General features: G+C 37.3%; 1 protein-coding gene across 2 annotated transcripts in view; it reads right to left on the minus strand.

Moving 5' to 3' along the window:
- The window catches only part of kcnq3 (potassium voltage-gated channel, KQT-like subfamily, member 3), a 53,098-nt gene that overhangs the window by 29,692 nt on the left and 165 nt on the right, over positions 1–23,241 (minus strand). For both annotated transcript variants that reach the window (XR_012358608.1, XM_055203278.2), the window contains exon 2: positions 22,536–22,987. Coding sequence is in view for 1 of the 2 variants with exons in the window: in XM_055203278.2 (XP_055059253.1) it covers positions 22,536–22,840 (305 nt within the window). In the remaining variant the exon portion in view is untranslated. The remainder of the gene's footprint in view (positions 1–22,535; positions 22,988–23,241) is intronic.

Here is a 23,241-nt window from a genome sequence, read left to right on the forward strand (position 1 = left end):
TATATACATTTGTATATTTATGTTTACTTTGTTTTATATAAATATAAATACTTCATATATAAATATATTTTTATTCTTAAAATTATACATGCATATGTGCATATTTATATATACATAATTATTATACACAGTTTACTCACATATATGATGTAACAGAAACTTTTATTTTTTATTTTACTATAGATTAATCACGATTAATCGTCCATCCCCAATATAAACCTTGTATAGATTCATTAAAAAAGAAATTTTGCGTGTCAATGCATGCCAAACAAATCCACCGTTAGTCATGTGTAGCCAGATCTTCATACTGAGGTCTGGGAACCATGTTTGCTTTAAATGGCCCAAAAGGTCATATTACGCGTCGTGTTTAGGAGCAAGGAACCTCTCACTCACAAACGTCTCTGAAATTCATAACAACCATGGCAAACACGTTAAAATACCTCTTTTAAATTCCACTTATTGCATCAAGCACAACTCTTGGACGTCTTTAAAATACTTTATGCCGCTAAACGTTTCAGCTTTGTGTTGTTTCCAAGCGGAGCGTTAAAAAATAAGGCACGTCTCCCAGAAATCCTGTATGATTCAACCAATCAGAGGACGACTTTCAAAGCAGCTGAGTTTTTCCAGAAAAGTTTGCCATCATGTGCATCAAACATTTAGCCAACGGTCCGTGGGGGTGACTTCTGAGGCTAAGACTAAACCACCTTATACTATTGGTAGTATTTGAAAAAACATAAATTATGACTTAACAACTAATAAAAATACTCCTATAAATAAATAAATAAAAATATTTTTATACAACACGTCTAGCATTACAACATAGCATGCTTGGGAAGTCAATAATACCAACGTCTGGACGTTCTCTCATAGTTAATGTTCATACCATAGTGCAAAATGCCAGCAGTGTCCAATTTCACAATGAAATCAGACTGCATTGTAGACAAGATTAGTCAAGAGCAAATTCGCAAACAGAAACATAAAAACATAATTATTATTATACAAAGCATTACCCAATTATTATCTAAAGCAACTTACAGTGCATCACAAGGTACGATGTGTGTGTATGCGTGCATGCGTGTAACCTCTGGCTTGGCTGTTTGTCTGATCAATGATGGGGGCATATTAGCTGTAATGGGAGCATAAATACAATATGAGTCATTACAGGACATCAACCTTTACACTCACACTTACACAGACAGACACATACTCACAAACACACAACAGTATACTACAGGCTTGCAGTAAAGCATGCTGGGTAATAAAGTACTAATGAGGATAAGAGAAAGACTGAAAGAAAGAGAGAGCAGTAGCACCATTAGAGGTTATTATTATGAATGTGGATGTTAAAAGCACAGTATTTCTCAGCTGGTTTCAGGGAACAGTAGATTACAGCTCTTACTGGAGACCAGAAGATAAGCACAAAGCAGGAAGTGTGTGTGAGTGTAGACTTATACAGGTACATATTAAACTAGAGCAAAAATTACCCAGCTCTTTGTCACTGAAGTACAGTGTGGTACCTTTCACAGGCATGGTAGTCCAGTCTAGGGGTGTGCAGCGGAGTCAGTATTTGTATCTGTATTTGTATCTGTAACAATCTCAAAATTATTTGTATCCGTATTTGTATTCGGATGGAACCGGAAGTGGGTGGGTCTTAAACCGGAAGTTTGTCATATTTCATGAAAATTACATTTTAAATGAAAAATTGCTTTATTATAATTATAACTTTATAATCAGGCAACCTGATGAAGATCAGTTGATCGAAACATTGCAACGCAACTTTCATTATAAATTTTTTTTTCAGCAAGCAGATAGTGTGTGGGAATTGTTCCTTGTATAAACAATAAACTGACACAAAGACATTAATTAGTATCATTAATTAAACCGGAGGAAGACGAGAAGTTGTAGTTTAAAAGTGCTTTTTTATTTTTCTTGCCAAAAATGACAGGGTGATTCTCACGAAAACTTGGTTTTAAAAATGTCAAGCATGAAAATTTAAAAATTGCTTACATTTACTTTTTTTCCCACCAGACATTGAAAAACAAAGTCTGGAGTAAATGGGAACATTAATTTAAAAACTTTTACTTATCATTTAACACTTTTTGTAACATAATTTAAAAAATTAGTCCTAAAAAATCTCATTACCGCAACAGTCAGAAAACATCAACACTGACATATTTTCAAAATGACATGACAAACCTGAAAGAACATAATTTGGAGATTCTGCACATGCATTTAAAATCAAAGTATTATGCTTCTATTAATTAAATTAACATTTAATAAGCATCTGTTGCGGTAATGATAATCAAAATGTCGTGTAAGCATTCTGACAAGACAATATTTCAAATTAACTGTAAAAAAATGATCTTACCTGGTAGCCATCTTGAAGTAACTGGTCCATGTGCTTGGTCACTCAAAATCAAACTTTATTAAAATTCTGTATGTGTGCTTAAACTGTTCTCAAAAAGTGTTGCGGAGGATGAGAACATCAGGCATGGACACATCATTTTCCTAATTTTTCTTCATTATTATTATACATGAATATTCAGTAAATATTTTTTCTGTCATCTAAAGTAGTCTAGCAAAACATCCATTTATTTTTTTCTTAATATTTTTGTGTTAATTTGATTAAATTACAACATAACGCATGTTCAAACACAGCCGGACACATTGCGGTAATGAGAATTTCAGCAGAAAATGAGATAAAATTTCCAATTATAAATTCGTATGTTGAAATCACACGTTGTGCAAGGTAGAACACAGTATTGTGTTAATTCTGATGCTTTTTAATGTTACTATATTACACATTTTAAAGCTAAAATCATTAGTGCTGTGGTGTTTCAATGGTTTCGTGAGAATCACCCGACAATCGTTTCGCTAGATAAGACCCTTATGCCTCGTTTGGGATCATTTAGAGTCCTTTGAAACTCAGTTGAAACTGCAACTTAAAGTCCATTAAAATGAGAAAAATCCTGGAATGTTTTCTTCAAAAAAACATATTTTTTTCTCGAGTGAACAAAGAAAGACATCAACATTTTGGATGACATGGTGGTGAGTAAAATATCTGGATTTATTTTAAGAAAATGGACTAATCCTTTAAAATACTGTCACAAATACACTACACTTTTTGTTATACTTGGCAGGCGCTTTTAGAGGTCAAGACTCAGAGAAGTCAAACTTTAGGATGTGTTAGAGCATTAAATAACTTGTAGATTGATCAGTTTTGTAACACATGAAACTAGAAACACAACGCGTTATAAGAAAAAAAATGACCGCTTTAGGAATTTACTTATCATGGTTGAAAACATGTATCTCCGTCTAAAACATTATCTTTTAAAATGATGTTTTTCTGAAAAATATTTCTTTATTTCCCTGGGTTTGAACCTACAACCTTTGCGCCGCTCACGCAATACTCTACCACTTAGCTAGAAAAACACCAAAACATTTCAGTTTTAATTACCATTGTGTGTGTGGCTTTAAATAAAAAATGACTGCTACTGTGCCTTTAAGACATTAATAAGGCATCTTAACAGGTGAAGGAAATGTGTAGTTAACATGTTAATTCCTGTATTGAATAACATTCTCTTTGCAAAGCCTGCATAATTGTGACAGGTTCACTTGACATCCGTCCTACTTCTGTTATCTCATAATGGGTGGGAATAAAATTCAATAACCTTAGAGACAGCCTGCAGTAATGTGTACGGTCATGTGTTAAGCGCTGCATCTAGCTGATGTTAGAAAATTAATGAACATTTTGTAGCTTGCTTTAAAAAAATACAAGTTTTATATTCTAAACGTTATAAACTATATATTTTTTGTGCATTCACTGTAAAACAAATCAGTAGAAATTACAGTATTACTTGCAGCTGTTTGCCAGTAACTTACTGTAGACTTAAATTGATGTTATTTACTGGCAACCGTTTGATAAACAGAGTTAAATAAACATTAGCAAGTCTTTAACTTTACAGAAAAAAACTAAAATAACAGCCATATGCAAAGCATTCTGGGAACCAAAATCTGAAGGAAAAAACAGAAAAGGGTTGATAAGGATTTCTGGTTGCCAGAATGCTTTGCATGAGGCTGTTATTTTATAGATTTATTCTGTAAAGACAAATATTTGATGTTAATGTTTAATGTTCATTTAACTTTGAACAAACTGTTGCTAGTAAATCACATACATCTTAATACAGTAAGTTACTGGCAATTTTTTTTACAGTGTTTAATTTCAAATAAAATAATGCATACTTATATAATTCCTTTATATAACCATATAAATCTATAGGAGGTCAATGTTGTCCAATTCTCCTCCTGATGGTCCACCGTCCTGCAGAAGTTACCTCCAACACACATGATTCGGCTAATTCAAGTCCTCTGGGCCATAAACATATATGCACATTGCCCTATAAACACATACAAGTAAACAGAAGAGCTGCAGTTTATCTATATTTAAAGGCACAATAATGTCTAGCCCAATTTCAATGCTTCACGAGCCTGTGTTTTCACAATTCCTCATGACAATAAGTATTTTTTTGAAAAATTAGTTCACGTGGATCATTAATCATTGAAATAAACGACTTCTGTGCTATTTATTTAAATAAACCGCAGGTCCCCTGTTCATCAGTTTTGTTTATTGGAAAGTTTTGTCCTCCACAATATGGAGGACTCTGCATTTATGTGCTGTGGCATCTATGTAGTGTATGTCTGTGTTCAGAATTACATACAAATTTCTGGCAGGTGTGTTTGATAAGGGTTGAAGACAAACTTTGCAGAACAGTGGTTTTACCTTAAAATAACGTTTCCAAAAAAGTTTCAGTCGTTCATCTACTCGATACAGGGTGAACGGCACTTTCACATTCGCTTTGCAGCCCTCTATTGGCCAAAACTGCACTAAAGAAGTTTCCAGTGAAAACTACAAAAACTTGCTTTACAGCGGACCTACAATCCAATCAGAGCCAGCTTTGCTGCAGTAGGCTAATTTTTTTACGACAGTGGTAATGGACAATTCTGCTTCCAACCTGTAGGGGGAGCAAAGAGCAAAAACTCTTTAGTGTTGCTTTAAAGAGCACCCATTTAATTGCTAAAAAACAATGTTATTTTGTGTATTTGGTATAATACAATGTGTTCGCGTGGTTTATGGTTAAAAACACATTATTTTCCAAATTTTTGTAGCTCCAGATTTTACTCTCTTCTTACACACATGGATTTGAAAAGCGCTGTGTCCTTGATTGGCCAGCTAATCTGTACGTTGTGATTGGCCTGAATACCTCTGACATCAAACGGAAATGTGACGCTCCTGACCATGTTTGAAAGATTAGCTCACAATGCAATGCTAACAGGAGTTAACTTACAGTCTGCAAGTCCAAGCGGGAGGAATTATGATAATGTCGGTCTTTACTTCATCACCAATCCCAGGAAGTAAACTGTTGCCTACAATCCGTGTGTTTGTTGTATTCCAAAAAAAGAGATTTACACTGGAGACGATAACTCGCATTATCGTTTACTTGTATGTACCTTTTGCATATTGTTAACATGTACTAATACACACTTAGACACCAAAGGAAATGTAAAATCATGAATCGGACAATAAGTGCTCTTTGATTTCAACCATTCATTTCACTATAATTTCTTACTCATTCAATATTAAAGATATCAATGTTATTTTTCACAGAATATTCTTCACATTATGTAGGATGATTTTATGTAATAAACAGTAATCACAATATAAGACTTTTGCTGGGTTTTCATAGTCAGGGTCACTTATATTCAGTTTGGTGATTTTAGATATTTAGACAATTTATTTTATGTTTACAGTACGTCATATCTAGCTATGACTCAGAGATTATATATTACTCATCCGCAGGCACGCACACACAAAATGAACATGTGTTCCTACAGCTCAGTTGGTAAAGCATTGTGTTAGCAACACAACGGTCTTGGGTTCCATCCCCAGGAAACACACATCAAATAAAATGTCTCCCAAATGCAAACTTACAGTTACTTGTGCATCAAAAGTCATCTACACAGTATGCCACACGCAGTGAGAATAATCTGTTTGTTCACCTTTAGCTGTGATTCTAATTAAGGATGCTGAGTTGCTGAGCAACAGAGTAACTCCCTGTGTCATGCATAGCAAATAAAACACATGTACACACAACGTCACTATCATACACACACATATTAAAACATGCACATGCATGAGTCTGCATTATTTAATGTGTACATTTGTTTCCTATATATCCGCGAAACCTTACATGCATTTTGCATTTGGTTGCACGGCAACTGCTTAAATTAGAAGTGTTTGTAAGTATGCGTGTGGTGTGAGTGTTGTAAATATGCTGGAAGTGTGGATGTTCATCGGCAGACAGTTGAGCAGCCCTCCTCTGCACGAGGAGACGTTACCGTGGTAACGCATCACATGACTGTGTACTCGAGGAGGCAATAAAACGGCCAGAACAAATAGAGATGAAGAGAACCGGTAGATTTAATGCAAATTAAACATGTTACTGTAATCAACGCATTTTTGCGCTTCTGTTTGTTTATGAAAAATGTATTTGAAAACATGTATATGTACAATAACACTATAAAAAGTGAATAGATTAACCACAGGGCTTACTCTGCCAATTCTTTAAGAAACAGCTTAAAGGAATATTCCATTTTCTTAAAAGAAAAATCCAAATAATTTACTCACCACCATGTCATCCAAAATGTTGATGTCTTTCTTTTTTCGGTCGAGAGGAAATTATGTGTTTTGAGGAGGGCATTGCAGGATTTTTCACATTTTGATGGACTTTAATGGAGCCCAACATTTGGTACTTGGCTCAACACGTAACAGTTTTTTTCACTGAGTTTCGGAGGACTGTGGGCGGTCCCAGGCGGGGCGTGGGGGTCTTGTCTAGTGAAACGATTTTCATTTTTGACAAGAAAAATAACAAATATGCTCTTTTAAACCACAACTTCTCGTCTAGATCCGGTCCAGCGCGACCTAACGTAAATGCGTAGTGATGTAGGGAGGTCACGTGTTACATATATAAAACGCACATTTGCGGACCATTGTAAACAATAAACTGACACAAAGACATTAACTAGTATCATTTGACATACAACAATGTAGGAACGGTCCTCTTTCAACACACTTTTAAACACTGGGGCGGAGTTTCGCGTTAGTCCTCTGTGACCTCTTGACGTCATGACGTATTGCGTGGGGTCACGATGGGGCATCACGACCGGATTTAGACGAGAAGTTGTGGTTTAAAAGTTTTTTATTTTTCTTGTCAAAAATGACAATCGTTTTGCTAGATAAGACACTTATGCCTCGTTTATAGTCCTTTGAAACTCCGTTGAAAAAAACTGTTTAGTGTTGAGTTAAGTATTAAATGTTGGGCTCTATTAAAGTCAATTAAAATGAGAAAAATCCTGCAATGTTTTCCTCAAAAAACATAATTTCTTCTCGACTGAACAAAGAAAGACATAAACATTTTGGATGACATGGTGGTGAGTAAATTATCTGGATTTTGCAGATTTTCTTTTAAGAAAATTGAATATTCCTTCAAGTCACTTTTACATTTACATTTTATCCAAACGACTTATAGGGCATTCAAGCTACATTTTATCAATATGCGTGATGCCAGGGGATCAAACCCATGACCTTTTGCGCTACGGACCCAATGGTTTACTAGGGTGACCATACGTGCCATTCTTCCCGGACCCGTCCTGTCCAGGATTTCGGGTGCGTCTTCTAGAAGTCGTATTTCTCGACGGCATACGTCATAGAGGATTATTATTAATATTACAGAAAAGCAACCGTTACATTTTAAGGTAAGAATGAAACTACGATTGTATGTCTTATGTTTTTATCTGAATGGCGTATGCGGTCAACAAATGCGACTTACGAAAGATGCACCGAAATCCTGGACGGGACGTGTCCGGGAAGAATGGCACGTATGGTCACCTTAGGTTTACTAACTGAGCTATAGGCACCTGAAAACTTGTGAACAAGACACACACTTCTCAACAGTGCTACTGAACTACTGTTTTAGGCTGTTTCACTCTTTCACATTTACATTTCTAAGCAGTTTTTCACTTTGTATCATGCAATTTCCAAAATTACCACCTACTTATTTTTATAGCATTAGATATTGCCTGTTTAAATGAAGAGGTTTACTTACAAAACTAATATTCAACCCAACCTTTTACAATATGTTTTTGCTGGGATTTTGGCATTAAGTATACAGAAAATATCAGTTCTAATAATGTACAGATTTAATTACGAGCTCCAAACAGGATGTAAGCAGTGGTAGATATAAGGCACTCTTAACAAGATGAAGATCTGGCAGTGTGGCATAGTGGTTAAAACTGGGCAAGGAAGTAAAATGTTGCTGGAAGGGGAATGATTCATGAGATATCACCAGCCGCATTTTCATTACTATAAATTGTGCACAATGCATCTGATGGAAACACGGCAATTTTACATAAACTACCATATATCGCAAAAACGTTTTCATGCTCAAGTGAGGTGATTCTTTTTCACATTTTCTAGGTTGATAGATTGGGGACCCAATTATTTTCATTATATTTACCCTTTAAAGAGTGATAATTTGACTTTTACGCACTTTGACCTGTAATTGCGAAAAAACGGTCTACATTGCAATAGGCTTTATGACCAGCTGCACTACTTCCTGAACTTCAGCCAGCTCCTTGTTTCCTGTCTGCCATTATTGGACAAACTGATTAATCCAGGTGTGTCTGATTATTGTTGTTGTGACTACTGAGGTCAGGCACACCTGGATTAATCTGTTGGTCCAATAATGGCAGACAGGAAACAAGGAGCTGGCTGAAGTACAGGAAGTAGTGCAGCTGGTCATAAAGCCTATTGCAATGTAGACCGTTTTTTCGCAATTACAGGTCAACGTGCGTAAAAGTCAAATTATCACTCTTTAAAGGGTAAATATAATGAAAATAATTGGGTCCCCAATCTATCAACCTAGAAAATGTGAAAAAGAACAACACAATAACTTCGTTGTTGGTAAACCACTCTCTGCAAGCATGTAAAAAATTAGGTCTTTGAAATTGGTCTCCCCTGTGATGTCAGAAGGGGATAATACCACCCCTTAATCTGCAATATCCAACCACGGCACTGCCATTTAGTGCAGAGATCAGCTCATTTGCATTTAAAAGGACACATCCAAAACAGCACATTTTTGCTCACACCTACAAAGTGGTAATTTTAACATGCTATAATAATTTATCTACCGTATTTTCCAGACTATAAGTCGCTCCGGAGTATAAGTCGCATCAGTCAAAAAATGCATCATGAAGAGTGATATAAGTCGCACCGGTCTATAAATCGCATTTATTTAGAAAATTATTTCACAAAATCCAAGCCCAAGAACAGACATTTAATCTGGAAAGGCAAGTTATTCAACTAAACAACAGCATAGCCTACAGAACAACAGGCCGAAGAGGTGTACGTACATGTTAATGTACACATTAACAGTTATTCAGCTAACGTAAACAATATACAGAACATACCTGGGAGGCTGAAAAGGCTAAATTAACATAACAAGCCAACGAGAAGTAAGTTCACCAAGCTCCTGAACTCATTCAACATCACTGAATCATGAAAATGAAGGACTGTAGAGCCCTAAAAGGACATCTTTCTGACTTATTTTTTTAATGGTTAAAGAACAGTGTGAAAAACACTAAGGGTCAGATTTACTAAACGGGGCAAATCGGCGTCAGAGCGCAATTCCAAAGAAGCGCAGACAGAAGTGGTAAAACAGGTGATAATGACCAACACAATCTACTAAGAGCAGCGCAGATTAGTTCAGGGTCGCAAATAAGCAGAGCTGATGAGTTGCGCATGATCTACTAATGTGTGATGCGCTTGAGTTCAGACATCACAGCCATCAAAGCCATACAACACTGAAAGGTGAAGGTTTACAATACGTTTTGAAACACCTGGTATTGCGTGACTTCTTTACTCCTGCAAATAAAAAAATGGCTTGGCAAACAATATTTTTTGAATAATATGTTCCTCTGGCATTCCAAATAAACTGTTACATATTACAAAATCCTCTGCCTTGTACCACACGCTCTCTGATGCCTCTTCTATCAGCTACAATTTCAGCCATTTCAAGGGCAAAAAGACATGCTTTTTTCTATAATGGCGCAAAAAACAATAATATCACATTGGCAAACATTAGTAAATCGCGTTGCGTGAATCATTACAATAATCTCATCAGAGGTGTCATGCCCATTCAAACTGAGGGGGCACATGCTCCCCTGTTTTTTGGATTTTGCATGCAACCTCAAAATCAAAGAAGCGTCCATTAATCAGTTATTTGTCTTTTAATCTGTTTAATATGCACAATATTATCAATTATGTGCTGCATTCTTGTTGAGATTTTCATCATTTTGATCGTGTTACATTACTTTATTCTGGCGGCAGGAGCTGCAGATAGCGCAGTCGCAGACGTCATCAGCGTCTGAGCGCACTCACAGGCTCTTTGCTGTTGCAGCTGCATTTTGCTATCTGAGGAATTAAAACGTGTAAAAAACGCTCACAACATTTCCAAAACCCCAGTACGGTGATGTGCAGTTAACCTCCTCTGTGTAGAAAATGTATGGTTTAAAATGTGACCCTCTCAACGTTATATTAGTAGATTTCTAGATTCATCTTCTTGATACAACGCCAAAGTTCGCCAGAGTTCACAGGAGCGCGGAATCACACGTTCACATATGGGGTAAAATTTGAGGCAATAATGCGTTTTTGTAATAATTTTTGCTATACATTTTTTAAAATCATTGTTGAACATCAAAACCAATCATGTGGCTATAGCTTATGTCATTTTCGTTGTTTATATACTTAATGGATTTAAAATTACATTAATTTTATAGGATAATGCAGTTTTTGTGCAAAATGCATTAATGACACAATTAAACAAGTAAATTATTAAAACTTAAATAAATAAAACATGCCGTTTCAGATGTAAATATTATACCAATATGTAATTATTCTGATGAAATAGTACTTGATATGAAAGTTAGTCAACACTTTTATTTTGGAGGATTTTGCATGAAAGCAGGGGTGTTCAGATTGTTAGAAATGTAGGTACCATGGAAAAGACTGAAAGCTCTATAATATTTCGTTTGATGTCTGTGCACTGTAAAAAATACTTTGCTGCCTTAAAATTTTTTGTTAAATCAACTCAGATTTACAAGTCATGTCAACAGAGATGAGTTGTCAAAACTTATAAAATATAGTTGAGAAAAGTCAACTTAATTTTATAAGTTATAACAACTCTAGTCTCAGCCTCAGACGTCACGCCCACAAACTGTTGGCTGAACGTCTGATGTTTTTCGTACACTTTTCTGGAAACCCTGTGAAAATGTTAAAGTCGTCTTTGATTGGTTGAAAAAAAACGGATTTCCAGGAAACGCGAGTGTCGCGATTAGTTTCAGTCCCTGGAAAACAAAGCTCTGACGTTCCATTAAGGAAGAGAATCAGTCGTGTTCATGTGGATAATAATGAGCAGTTATCATGATCAGCTAAACATTGGATTCTCAAAAATATGCATAGTTCGCGGCATCGACTCTCTAAAAGGCGTCCAAGAGTTTTCTTTAAGGCAGTTAGTGGAGTTTAAAAGTTTGGTTCTCCTGAATTGCTTGTATGTGTTAAAAAGTGGAGAGATATGCTTCAAACAGACGTTTAACAGGATCGTCTCATTGGTGTGGCTGTTGATGAAGTGCTCAACGTTGTCCTATGGTGAGTAATGTTGTTTATTTAGATACTATTTGGTTGCGGCTGGTTATTTCAATAACTGACTTGTTGCCAGCCGGCTCGTTATTGTGGGGAGTCCGAAACGTGACGCTAGATGAAACAAACTGTGATTGGTTGTTTGACATGTCGGTCAAACAGCTCGTGGGCAGGCTTTGTCCAGAAAAAGCAGCGAAAAACACCAGACCTTCAGTATTGAAGGTCTGGCTACGCGAGACTATAACAACTCATCTGTAGTTATAACAACTCATCTCTTAAGATAAATAATAGTAAGTTGAAATGACTTGTAAATCCGAGTTGAACAAAAAATGTTAAGGCAGCAAAGTATTTTTTACAGTGTGTATGCACAAATTTCTGTGAGCTGTGCACACTGTGCCCCCTTAAAAAAATGGTGCATGCATGACGCACGACGTCCTCCCATAAATTTTGCGTCTAAACGGAAACTATTAGAAATGCATAATGCATATTCATCCCTTTTGACCCAATGCTGGCTTGAAAATAACCCAGGTTCAAACTCAGGCCGCCCATACAGCATAACCACCATGGCTAATTGTGGCAAAGCATCAGCACTGACAGCAAAACCACAGAAGCCTAAGTGGTCCAGCACCCATAATTTGGTTTAGCAATTAGGTTTGTTAACATTCATTAACATAACTAAACACACACACAGCATGCCCACTCAGACAGCAAGCCATTTCCTATCTTACTTGATATCACAACAACTTGCAGTGATAAAATGATCTGCGAATTACAGAACCACAGAGAGCACACACACAAACACCCCACATGCGCTCACACAAACATATTTACACCTCCACATAAAATATGTGTGTGCGTGTGTGATAACAGAGAGAGAAGGGGAAAAGAGACAGATTTTGGCCTAGAGCTTTACACAGACACTTGACAAAAATGGATTTTTCTCTCACTCCGAGAAAAAAAAAAACTTGTAACCTTTCATATGACCAGGAAGGTCAAACACACACACACATAAACCAAACAATCTTGCTTGCACAGTCCAACAAGAGGTGAGGAATCACCATGTGGCTTCAAATTGCTGGGTAATGCAGTTAAGGGAGGAAAATGCTTTGCACCTACTGAAGAAGTGTGAGGTGATACTGTTTTCAGTTTTAACCCACTGCAGAGCTGCTTTTTAAAACGTTTAAAGTTACCATACCACCTGTAGTTGGTCGTTTTATTCCTAATGTCTTTGGTCCTAAAAATGACATATTTAAATGCAGGACTGCAGCTCTCTAGGAATGACTTTGCTTGCCTCTGCACTAGCGGGTTAAGGAGCCTTTGTAGGGCAGAAAAGGTCATGGGTTTAATCCCAAGGGAACAACACGTTGTTTGCTGTAAGTCACTTTCAATTAAAGCATCTGCCAAAAAGCGTAAGGATAATTGACGACAGGCCGTTGAATTACTTGAAAATAATGCACACCCAAGGTAGTAACGCGGCTCGCCACGAAGCGGAGTGCCGTTACACGCAGGTGTTCATTAATTTCAAATAATTCAAAGAACCGAATATTTTTTTTTTGCTTATACGACGGTTACAACAGACATTGCTAAGACACTTGACATGTAAGGTGTGCATTTTTTGAAAAATAATGCATAACCGTTGAACATTTCTCAACCAATCAGAATAAAGCATTCAACGGCCCCGTAGTTTAAATGTAAATAATTTAATTGATTGTCCTGTGAATAAATGCCTACTATGAAGTACTTTACTTAAGCTTTAAAGGTAGTCCTGTGTAACATTAAAGAGCACCTAACGGTGACAACGCTTTTCAAATTGATGAGTTTTGTACAAAATTTGTTTGTTTAAGGAAGAGAGTACAATAACGATGTTTTAGCAATGAAATAGGTGCATGTTAATAATGCCAAAGTAAATGATTCCTTTAAGCACACATTTGTTTTAATCATGGATAATACCAATGGATTATCAATGGATTGGAGATCAACCCTTTAGAGAGACCCTATTTTCATTTTCATGATTTTACATTTCTTTTGGTGTGTAAGTATGTTAACAATATGCAAATACTAAAGTCTGCAATGAAATCTCTTTTCTTGGACTACAATGAACGCAAGGATTCTAGGCAACAGCCTTAATGAGTTTACGTGGACTCGATGCACATTATCATAATTTTGCCTGCTTCTGACTCGCAGCCTGTAAGTAGCCTATGTTTTCGTATTAAAAGAATTTACTAGTGACTATTCAAACCATAATTCAAACACGAGTTTTGTGCAATGCAAAGTAGCGCTTGTTGTTTGTCGGTTCTACCATTGATATGTATAATAAAGGCTAGATGTCTTACAGCGGAGTCTTTAATGTCATCACCTGGTGGCAATCTTACCTTAGACAGCGCTGTACTTTTAAATGACCATAACTTGCTCAATTTTCTACCGATTTTCAAAATGTTTATAACAACGTTTATAACAAACCAAACCGTTTGAAAATCGGTAGAAAATTGAGCAAGTTATGGTCATTTAAAAGTACATGCTCCATTAAACACAATGCTACGAGTGAGCGAGCGCCCTGTGGTAAGATGGCCGCCAAATGCGAACGTTTCACTCAATTGGCCAGCAGCACGGGCGAGACATCTAGCCTTTATTATACATATCTATGGTTTCTACGATCACAAATTCAGACATGGTTTCAATGTTTTAGCATCCTTACCTTACCAATCTGTTACGTTCTGCTTAAAGGAATAGTCTACTCATTTTCAATATTAAAATATGTTATTACCTTAACTAAGAATTGTTGATACATCCCTCTATCATCTGTGTGCGTGCACATAAGCGCTGGAGCGTGCTGCGACACTTCGATAGCATTTAGCTTAGGCCCATTCATTCAATGGTACCATTCAGAGATAAAGTTAGAAGTGACCAAACACATCAACGTTTTTCCTATTTAAGACGAGTAGTTATACGAGCAAGTTTGGTGGTACAAAATAAAACAAAGCCCTTTTCTAAGCGGATTTAAAAGAGGAACTATATTTTATGGCGTAATAGCACTTTTGGGAGTACTTCGACTCGGCACAGTAACAATAATCCAATAATATGTCCAATAATATCATAGTTTAGTAAGCAAATCTGTTGACAACATCACAGTTCCTCCTCAGGTGTTTGTGTCCGTTTGTGTGTGTGGCGCGGACCGTTTAGCGTGACAAGTGAAGGAGAAAAGATGATAATAGAGGCACCGCCAGCTTCATTTAAGTCTACTGCAGCAGCGATGCTCAAGAAAACGTGGACAAAACTATAAAATTTGCGAGTGCCGTATGCTCAAGGCAATACATCTAATATGAGTCGCTTATTACGCCGTCAGCACCAGGGTGTGGTTGATAGCACGCAATCACAGGTGAGACAGAAACGGCACACATTGCCATCGTTTTTAAATGTTAACAAACTGATCTTCTTGCAAAAAAACTTGAAGATAAAATATAAAAATTAACCCAGTGTTCTAATCTATTTTATGTGCATTTTGAAGTTAGTAGTATAATAATACAAGTGCTCTTAATTGAAAATGTTGATTTGGCAGAGGTTAAAAACGGCTTAGGTTTTTATTTTTGTAAAGAAGCTTGTTGTGACCAAAGTATACAAAAACGTACTGAAACAGTGACCCTAAAACTGTGATGCGCACCGAACCGTGAGTCATTTGAACCGTTACACCCCTAATACCGTACATTTTTGTAGTTTCATATATTCCTGTCTTTCTGAAACGCACTGATTTCGTACAAAACTCATTGATTTAAAAAAAGCTGTGTCCCTGATTGGCCAGCTAATCTGTACGTTGTGATTGGCCTGAATACCTCTGACTTCAGCCAGAAATCTGACGCTCCTTCCCATGTTTGAAAGATTCGCTCACAATGCAATGCTGCAGGAGTTAACTTACAGGCTGTGAGTCCAAACGGGAGGAATTATGATAATGTCGGTCTTCTCTACGTCAACAATCCCAGAAAGTAAACTATTGCCTAAATCCATGTGTTTGTTGTAGTCCAAGAAAAGAGATTTACGTTGGAGACAATAACTCGCGTCATCGTTTACTTTGGGGTATGTATCTTTTGCATATCGTTAACATGTACTAATACACACACACCAAAGGAAATGTAAAATTGTGAATCTGATAATAGGTGCTCTTTAAGGAAAAAAAGGGTTTGCTGTTGGAAGATGTGAATTAAGATTAATCCGTGGTGATACCTCCTCCCCTACTCAAGGTGTATGCAGGTCACACATTCATCACCAGCAGATGAGTAGAAATGTTGGATATGACCCTAGATGACTGACTGACCTTCAGTTATCATTGAGTTGTGGCAACCAGCAGGTCCAACAGTCTCATTGTAAGAGTAACTCGACTCACTGCCCCTTTTAATCCAATGTTACCTTATTAGACATTTAGCTGCATGTTCTTACACAGAGCAACTTCAAATATATTTATTACAGTGACTGCCCACCCAGAGCAACCTGGGGTTAAATGCCTTGTCCAAGGTTGAAATTGTGATGAAGGACCCGGGTAACGCATCCCATAAATCGCTGCCTCTAGGCTTTGAAACATCAACCTTTAAATTACTTGTCCGGATATAAGCGCCCATCACACCGTTTGGAATCCTGCTGCTCAAGTCACATTCAGCCACCATAAATTCTCACATTATGCCACGCTCAGCTCTATATATTACTTTGTTGTAGCTGTCAGTATCAGATTTCACTTAGAGATTCTGGCCAAGAGTGAAGTCAATGGCTTTGGCCCCTCTTACCGACAGGATATGGACAAGTTTTACAGTCCAGCTGCAGTGGCATCTTACAGTTTTGTCTTGGTACTTAATAACATAAAGTTATGGCTACATAAATGTCAGTAACAATAAATATCCTATTTGTTACGCCAACTGTGCAAGGAGGGTTTAATTTGACACAAAGTTAAATTTACATGTATGCATTTGGCAGACAAACCAAAGTTAACCAAAGTGATTCCAAGCTGTATTTGTCAGAATGTCACAATCTTTGCACTGCTAATACAATAAGCTACCATTTGACCGCTACACTCTCAGTAAAAGGTACACAAGTTGTCACTGGGATGCAGTGGCAGACGGTGACTTATTTTTTGAGGGCGCACTATGCGAAGCTCGGCAAAACATGTATTTAGCCCGTGATGTGTGTCTCGTCATGTCAAAATGTGTTTTGTAAAGAAACTGTCATGTGAGACAGATGTAGTGAAAAACGTGATGTGCAAACATCTATTTGTGGTGGTCAATTTAAATTTTGTGGCGGACTGAGAAATAAATGAATGTATGGGAATGTACAACGACGCTCTTACTTGTATGATGTCACAGCAGTAGGCAGCGCAAATATAACGACACGCCTATGATCCCACCCTCTCCGAAATGTTACTAAACAAAGGAAAAGCTAATGAAGCCAAAGTGAGGTGAGCTGACCCGACCTAAACCAAACCGTGGGGTACTATGCAATGGAAAAGCGCCATAAGGTACCAACATGCACCTTTTAGGTTTAAAAGCGTTTTGAAAAGGTACCGCCCAATTGACTATATCTTCTTTTGTATTCAACATAACAAAGAAACTCACATGAGGTTTAGTAAATAATGACAGAAGTTTTATTTGGTTCAACCATCACTTTAAGCAAGTGGGTCTACATAAAACTAATGTCACCATCTTAATCTTGAGACAGCATTACCTTTTTGCTTTTAGTCGACATGCTTTACAATGCATTACATTAACATGTTTTGTTAGACAACAAACATTTAAGTGTAGAACGCCAAATGCTTCCTGATTCCCGGTTGTAAGTGGGGGTCTCCAATCGATATCCAAATGCAAAATGAGAACACAATGCAGAAACATCCTGTCAAATGTTTAAAGAGCAAGTATCATGGATGTATGAAACCTGAACCCTTCCGTTTTACGAGCTAAGCAGAACCACTGATCTCATACAGTACTACTATCACCGCATGCCTGTTTATAATATACACTTGATAAAAACAGTTGATTTTCATTTACACTTCACAACCCACAGTTAAATAAATACTTTTTACATTTATAAATTAATGTAATAATTCATTTTTTTCTATGTAAATTTTAATAATGGGTGGACCTGTTGTTAATTTTATACCTACTTTGGTGTGATTGGGGGGGGGTACTCAATCTATAAACATTTAGTTGTTGGTCTTCCTCATATGCGTTAAAACATTCAAACCTGCAGCGAACCACTAAATCATATGAATCATATGGTATGAGGACCCTTGTGTGTAGTTCTTAGGGCTGTTGACCAAAATTCATATCTCTGTAACTTTTGGATTAAATTTGATAAATGGTAAATATCCCGGTATATTTGTGATAGAAACATTTCATTAGAGATGCGCCGATATAAACTGTTTCCACCGATTGCTATAGCCAATTATTTAGAGTGATATCGGCCGATGCGGATAGTTTGGAGGTTATTTTAACTTGCATGAACTCAATTCTGAAGATTATTCAAGCATATAATGACATTAAAGGGACACTCCACTTTTTTTTAAATGCTAATTTTTCAGCTCCATTAGAGTTAAACATTTGATTCTTACCATTTATGAATCCATTTAGCAGATCTCTGGGTCTGGCGCTAGCACTTTTAGCATAGCTTAGCACAATCCATTGAACCTGAGTAGTCCATCAGTGTCATTGAAAGTTACTAAGAGGACAATTTTCGGCTGCTGCGTAATATCATTGCACCTGCTGCAGCCATGTTACAGCAGCAAAGTACTTGATTAGTATGCCAGAATGAGAGTATAGTTCCTAGCCATATCTGCCTAGAAAATCGCAACTTTCAATTTTCCGTCGGTCTTACACGATGTAACTACAGAAGAGTCGGAAACGCTTTCGATTACAGCCTGGAAAGTACTGTGTAAGTACAGCGAATTTACAGCGTATGTTTCTGTAAGTATACTTATGAAGTACGTACGTGTAATTATAAGGGAACAATTTATAATATTTGGGGAATAAAGGGGTAACAACCAGGAAAAATACAAATAATATATGCAGTAAATATTTTATAACTATTTTAATATTACATATGTATGCTAAAACGTGGGAAATTACAAATTATTAATACAGTAAGTAATTCATAACTTCGGACTAACGATTCAAATATAGTCTAAGTCAATTTTTTACCCCCTTGTTTCAGGTAGTTACAGAGAAAGTATAGCATCTGTGGGCTGTAAATTAAAGTGGCACTTGTTACCCACTTGTAACAATCAGCCCTATCGGTTGTGTCACAAAATATATATATAAGGGGTCAGATTTTACTGTGTGAGATTAAAAGAGTTAAAATGATTAGACAAACAAGTGTATTCAACTTAAATAAGTGTATTAACAAACACAAGACTTAAAACAACACACTAAAAACTCAAGACTGTTAAAAGAAAGGAATATAAAAAACCAAACCTAAAACAATCTAAAAGTCCAAGTGTGCTAAAAGTCCAAGTGTTCAAAGTGTCCTCCAGTGTTTATATAATAAAAGTGTAATCCACAAAACGTGTTTGGAAGGGTAAGTCCACAATGATAGGTAACTCCACAATCCAACAGAGGTTTAGCTTTAGCATATGCTCACAATGTGCTTCTGCTGCTTCCTTTTATACTGGCATTGTTTCCTGTCATGTGATTACTCACATGACAGGCAACCCAAACAAAATAAAAGACATAAACACATAAAATAGCAAAAGGAATAAAATGGATTAAAATGGCTAAGAAAACATGTAAAACCTATTTAAAACTCAAATATACATAAAACCACAATATAATGTATAAAATGAGCGGTACAACATGTTTCTTGTGTGACGGTGTCACACCCTTGTTTCACGTAGTTACAGAGTAAATACAATATCTGCGGGCTGTAAATTAAAGTGGCACTTGTTACCCCTATGTTCCCAAAATATTATAAATTGTTTCCTTAAAAATACATGTATGTACTTTATAAGTACACTATAATTACAGAAATGTATGCTGTAAATTTGCTGTACTTACGCAGTACTTTACTGCATATAGTATTTGTATTTTTCCTGGTCATTACCCCATTTATTACCCAAATATTATAAATCGTTCCCTTATAATTACACGTATGTTCTTTCATAAGTAAACTATAATTACAGAAACATACGCTGTAAATTCGCTGTACTTACGCAGTACTTTCCGGGCTGTAATCTAAAGCGTAACCGAAGAGTCAAGTTTTAAACTCTTTGGTTATTTTTAGCGCAATGCTAATGGTCTAATCAGATTCTATGGATTGTGCTAAGCTATGCTAAAAGTGGAACTGCCAGACCCGGAGGTCGGCTGAATGGATTCCGAAACTGTAAAAATCAAATGTTTAACTTTGCGTGAGTGTCAGTGTCCCTTTAAACTGGTGATATTTCTTTGCATTTTCTATACACAGAGCTCAAATTCATTGCATTTTCCTGTTCTTTTTTGATTTGCAGGATATATCGGCCATGACAATTGGCTGTTATTAAACTATTGGCGGATACTATAAAAAATGTCTTTATTCAATCGATACCGATTATTGGGCGGTATTTCGGTGAATATCTAGTTTTCATGCAAGTCAAAGCCTTATGCGAGATGTCACGATCACCTTTATTGAAGCAGCGTATGATGAATATAAAATTCAAGGACAGGGTTTTTTTGTAGTGCACAACTACAAAGCTTCTGTTGCAAAGGATGGTCATATCACACCATACCGATATAGACTGTATTGTCTCATCCCATATCCCACTGGTAAAAATATGACCGGCGATATGAAATGATTTAGGAAATAAACCAAATCACCTGCCGTTATCGATAATCACGGTCATCACTGAACATTGATATCACTTCGAAGTACTTGAGTCCTTAACATTTACATTACCTTTATGTATTTGGCAGATGCTTTTATCCAAACCAACTTACAGTGCATTACAAGGTTTACATTTTATCACTATATGTGTTCCCTGGGGACCGAACCTATGACCTTTGCAATGCTTACACAGTGCTTTACCAGTGGAGCTTCAGGAACACTTAAGTAATGATGAGTAATGATCCTGCTCAAAATCCAATTCATCTTAGCCTCACGGATCTTGTACGACAAATTATCAAATGCTGTACATGGTTCAAACTGAATGTAAAGACTGATATATTTCTCTTAAATCAGCTTCTAGTTCACAGGCAACTCATCGCTATGGGAACAACAAAAGTAATTGGTTAGAGTTCATTACCAATTGTTGACTGACTCACCTACCCTGCGACACAACTAATTACATCTCTAGAGACGCATGGCCAAAGCTTGACATCTTACATTTTTAAAAGTACATAAATAAAATATTTATATAATTTATATAATCAGCTTGTTTATAGTTTATTTAAATACCCAGTACTATTCAAAGCTGATTTAAATGTTATTATTGGTTTCATTTAGTCTGTGATAGCCTTGCAATACCGAAACAAACAAAGCATCCATTAAACTACAGAAAAGGAAGCCACACCCTGTGTTTAACAACTTAATTTAATCCTTTCTTCCACTAGTACGGTAGGGTGGGAGCGAGCAGAGTTATTAACTACTCAGGCTGTCCCCAATACACACATTCGTATACACAAACCACACTTAAATGCCACAACATTGTTGAGCACATGAATGTTTCTTTAAATCAATTATTCACATTAATATGGCAATGACTAACCTCACATAAGACAAACTGCCCTGGTTAAAAGCCCTGGTAGAGTCAGAGAAACACACACACACACACGCGCGTGATACATCCTGCATTAGGCCTTAAGAGCATTGAACAGAAAATGGCCCATGAATTATGTGTTATTTTGTCTATGCTACAGTTTACCATGCTTATGGCTTTAAGGGATGATGTCCATCTGCATGCTAATACAAGACTGAAAACTATTTTCAGTTAAGAAAACCGTAAGCCTCCAAATAACACTTATAGGTCTTAATGTATTAGTCTAGCAAATTGTGTACTGCATTTATAAGTCGCTTTTTGTTTTATTGTTCTACTACAGTGAAATGACTTTATATGGCTGCACCAATATTGATATCAAAACCACAGATAGCTCCACACAGCACAGTAAGTCTGAGCTTTACTTCAACATCATAGATAGTGTCAGTGAACACACAACACAGCATCATTTTTTTCAAAGACATGATGATCACATCTGTGGCTCTAATATAGCCGTAAGGTGCCTTCATACCACCACGATCTGCTGCTTGGACAGCTGTTGGTGCTTTGGTTTCTGGACGCTTTGCTCTTGCAGTAGCAGCTGGAGGTTAGATGCGGTTTCAGCACCATGGAGAGCGCCAGCACATATTAAACAGTAAGCTCACAGCAAAGGCAGACTAACAACTAACAACTTCTGATCAAACTCTGAGCAATGAGCCAGTGACTGATATCTTGCTTAAAACAAGAGAAAGTCGCACTTTTGTCTGGTAATTTTAGATCAGACAATAAACCTCAGTCATGATGAATATAACAAAATCCAGTTGTTCCACCCAACTTTTGGTTATGGCAGAACTGTAATTTTCTTGTAATGTGTTTATATTTCATTATTTATAAAGTCGATTTTTGTCAAAGGGAGTTTTCCTGGACACTGTTGCTTTATGGGACTTGTTATACAGCTGCTTCTGAGCATTATGTGTTGGTAGAAGCTTATCAAATAAACAGGACTGAATTGAACAGTTACGATGAATATTTAATAGGGATGTTCCCTCTGTGTGGTCGCTTCTAGGTATTAAACGCATTGGGTCTACTTACACAAACGCGTGATAGAGCAGCGCCAATCCTCTCGGTCTCTCGAGCGCATCATAGATGAGGTTCTGGATCCGCCGCTTCCTGATGTTATTCCTCTTCACGGGACGAGTGTAGCCCAGGGGCGTCTTGGCGAGCAGACCGATGTTCTGCGAGCCCCGTTTAAAGTCCGCTTCCCTGGCCGAGCCGACGAGCAGCAGCGCGCCGTCCCGCTCCTGCACCGCGCATTGCTCCAGCTCTCCGGCCAGCCCGCTCTTCCGTTCGCGGGAGTCCTCGGCGCCGCTAGCGGCATTTCTGGACCTGATCCCCATGTTCACTGCTCTCGAACCTCGGCGCCGCGCGTGTGGAAGTCCGGGATGGGGCGCATGCCATGATCCGGACGGGGAAAGCGCGAGCTCCTTAGTGGCCGTGGGTCATTTAAGGACTTGGTTCGGGAAGGGAGGCGCGGGGTGGACTAGCTGTGAATTAAAATAAAAAATCACAAGTCTGTCAAACGGACACACGCGCCCTCTCACACACACATTTACTACTTAAAACGGCTGGCTACAAATGTGCGTTTACAATGTCGATGCACACCCGTTTCCAATAGTGCTGCGCTGACAAAGAACCGCAACAGAGCAGCGCAACAATTGCATAGCCTCGACGCGAGCCCCTGGACCCCGACATGAGCAACACACACCAATGTCTGAACGCGTAAATCGTACAAACGCAG

This window comes from Misgurnus anguillicaudatus, chromosome 2 (assembly GCF_027580225.2).
Source record: "Misgurnus anguillicaudatus chromosome 2, ASM2758022v2, whole genome shotgun sequence".
Classification (NCBI taxonomy): Eukaryota; Metazoa; Chordata; class Actinopteri; order Cypriniformes; family Cobitidae; genus Misgurnus; species Misgurnus anguillicaudatus.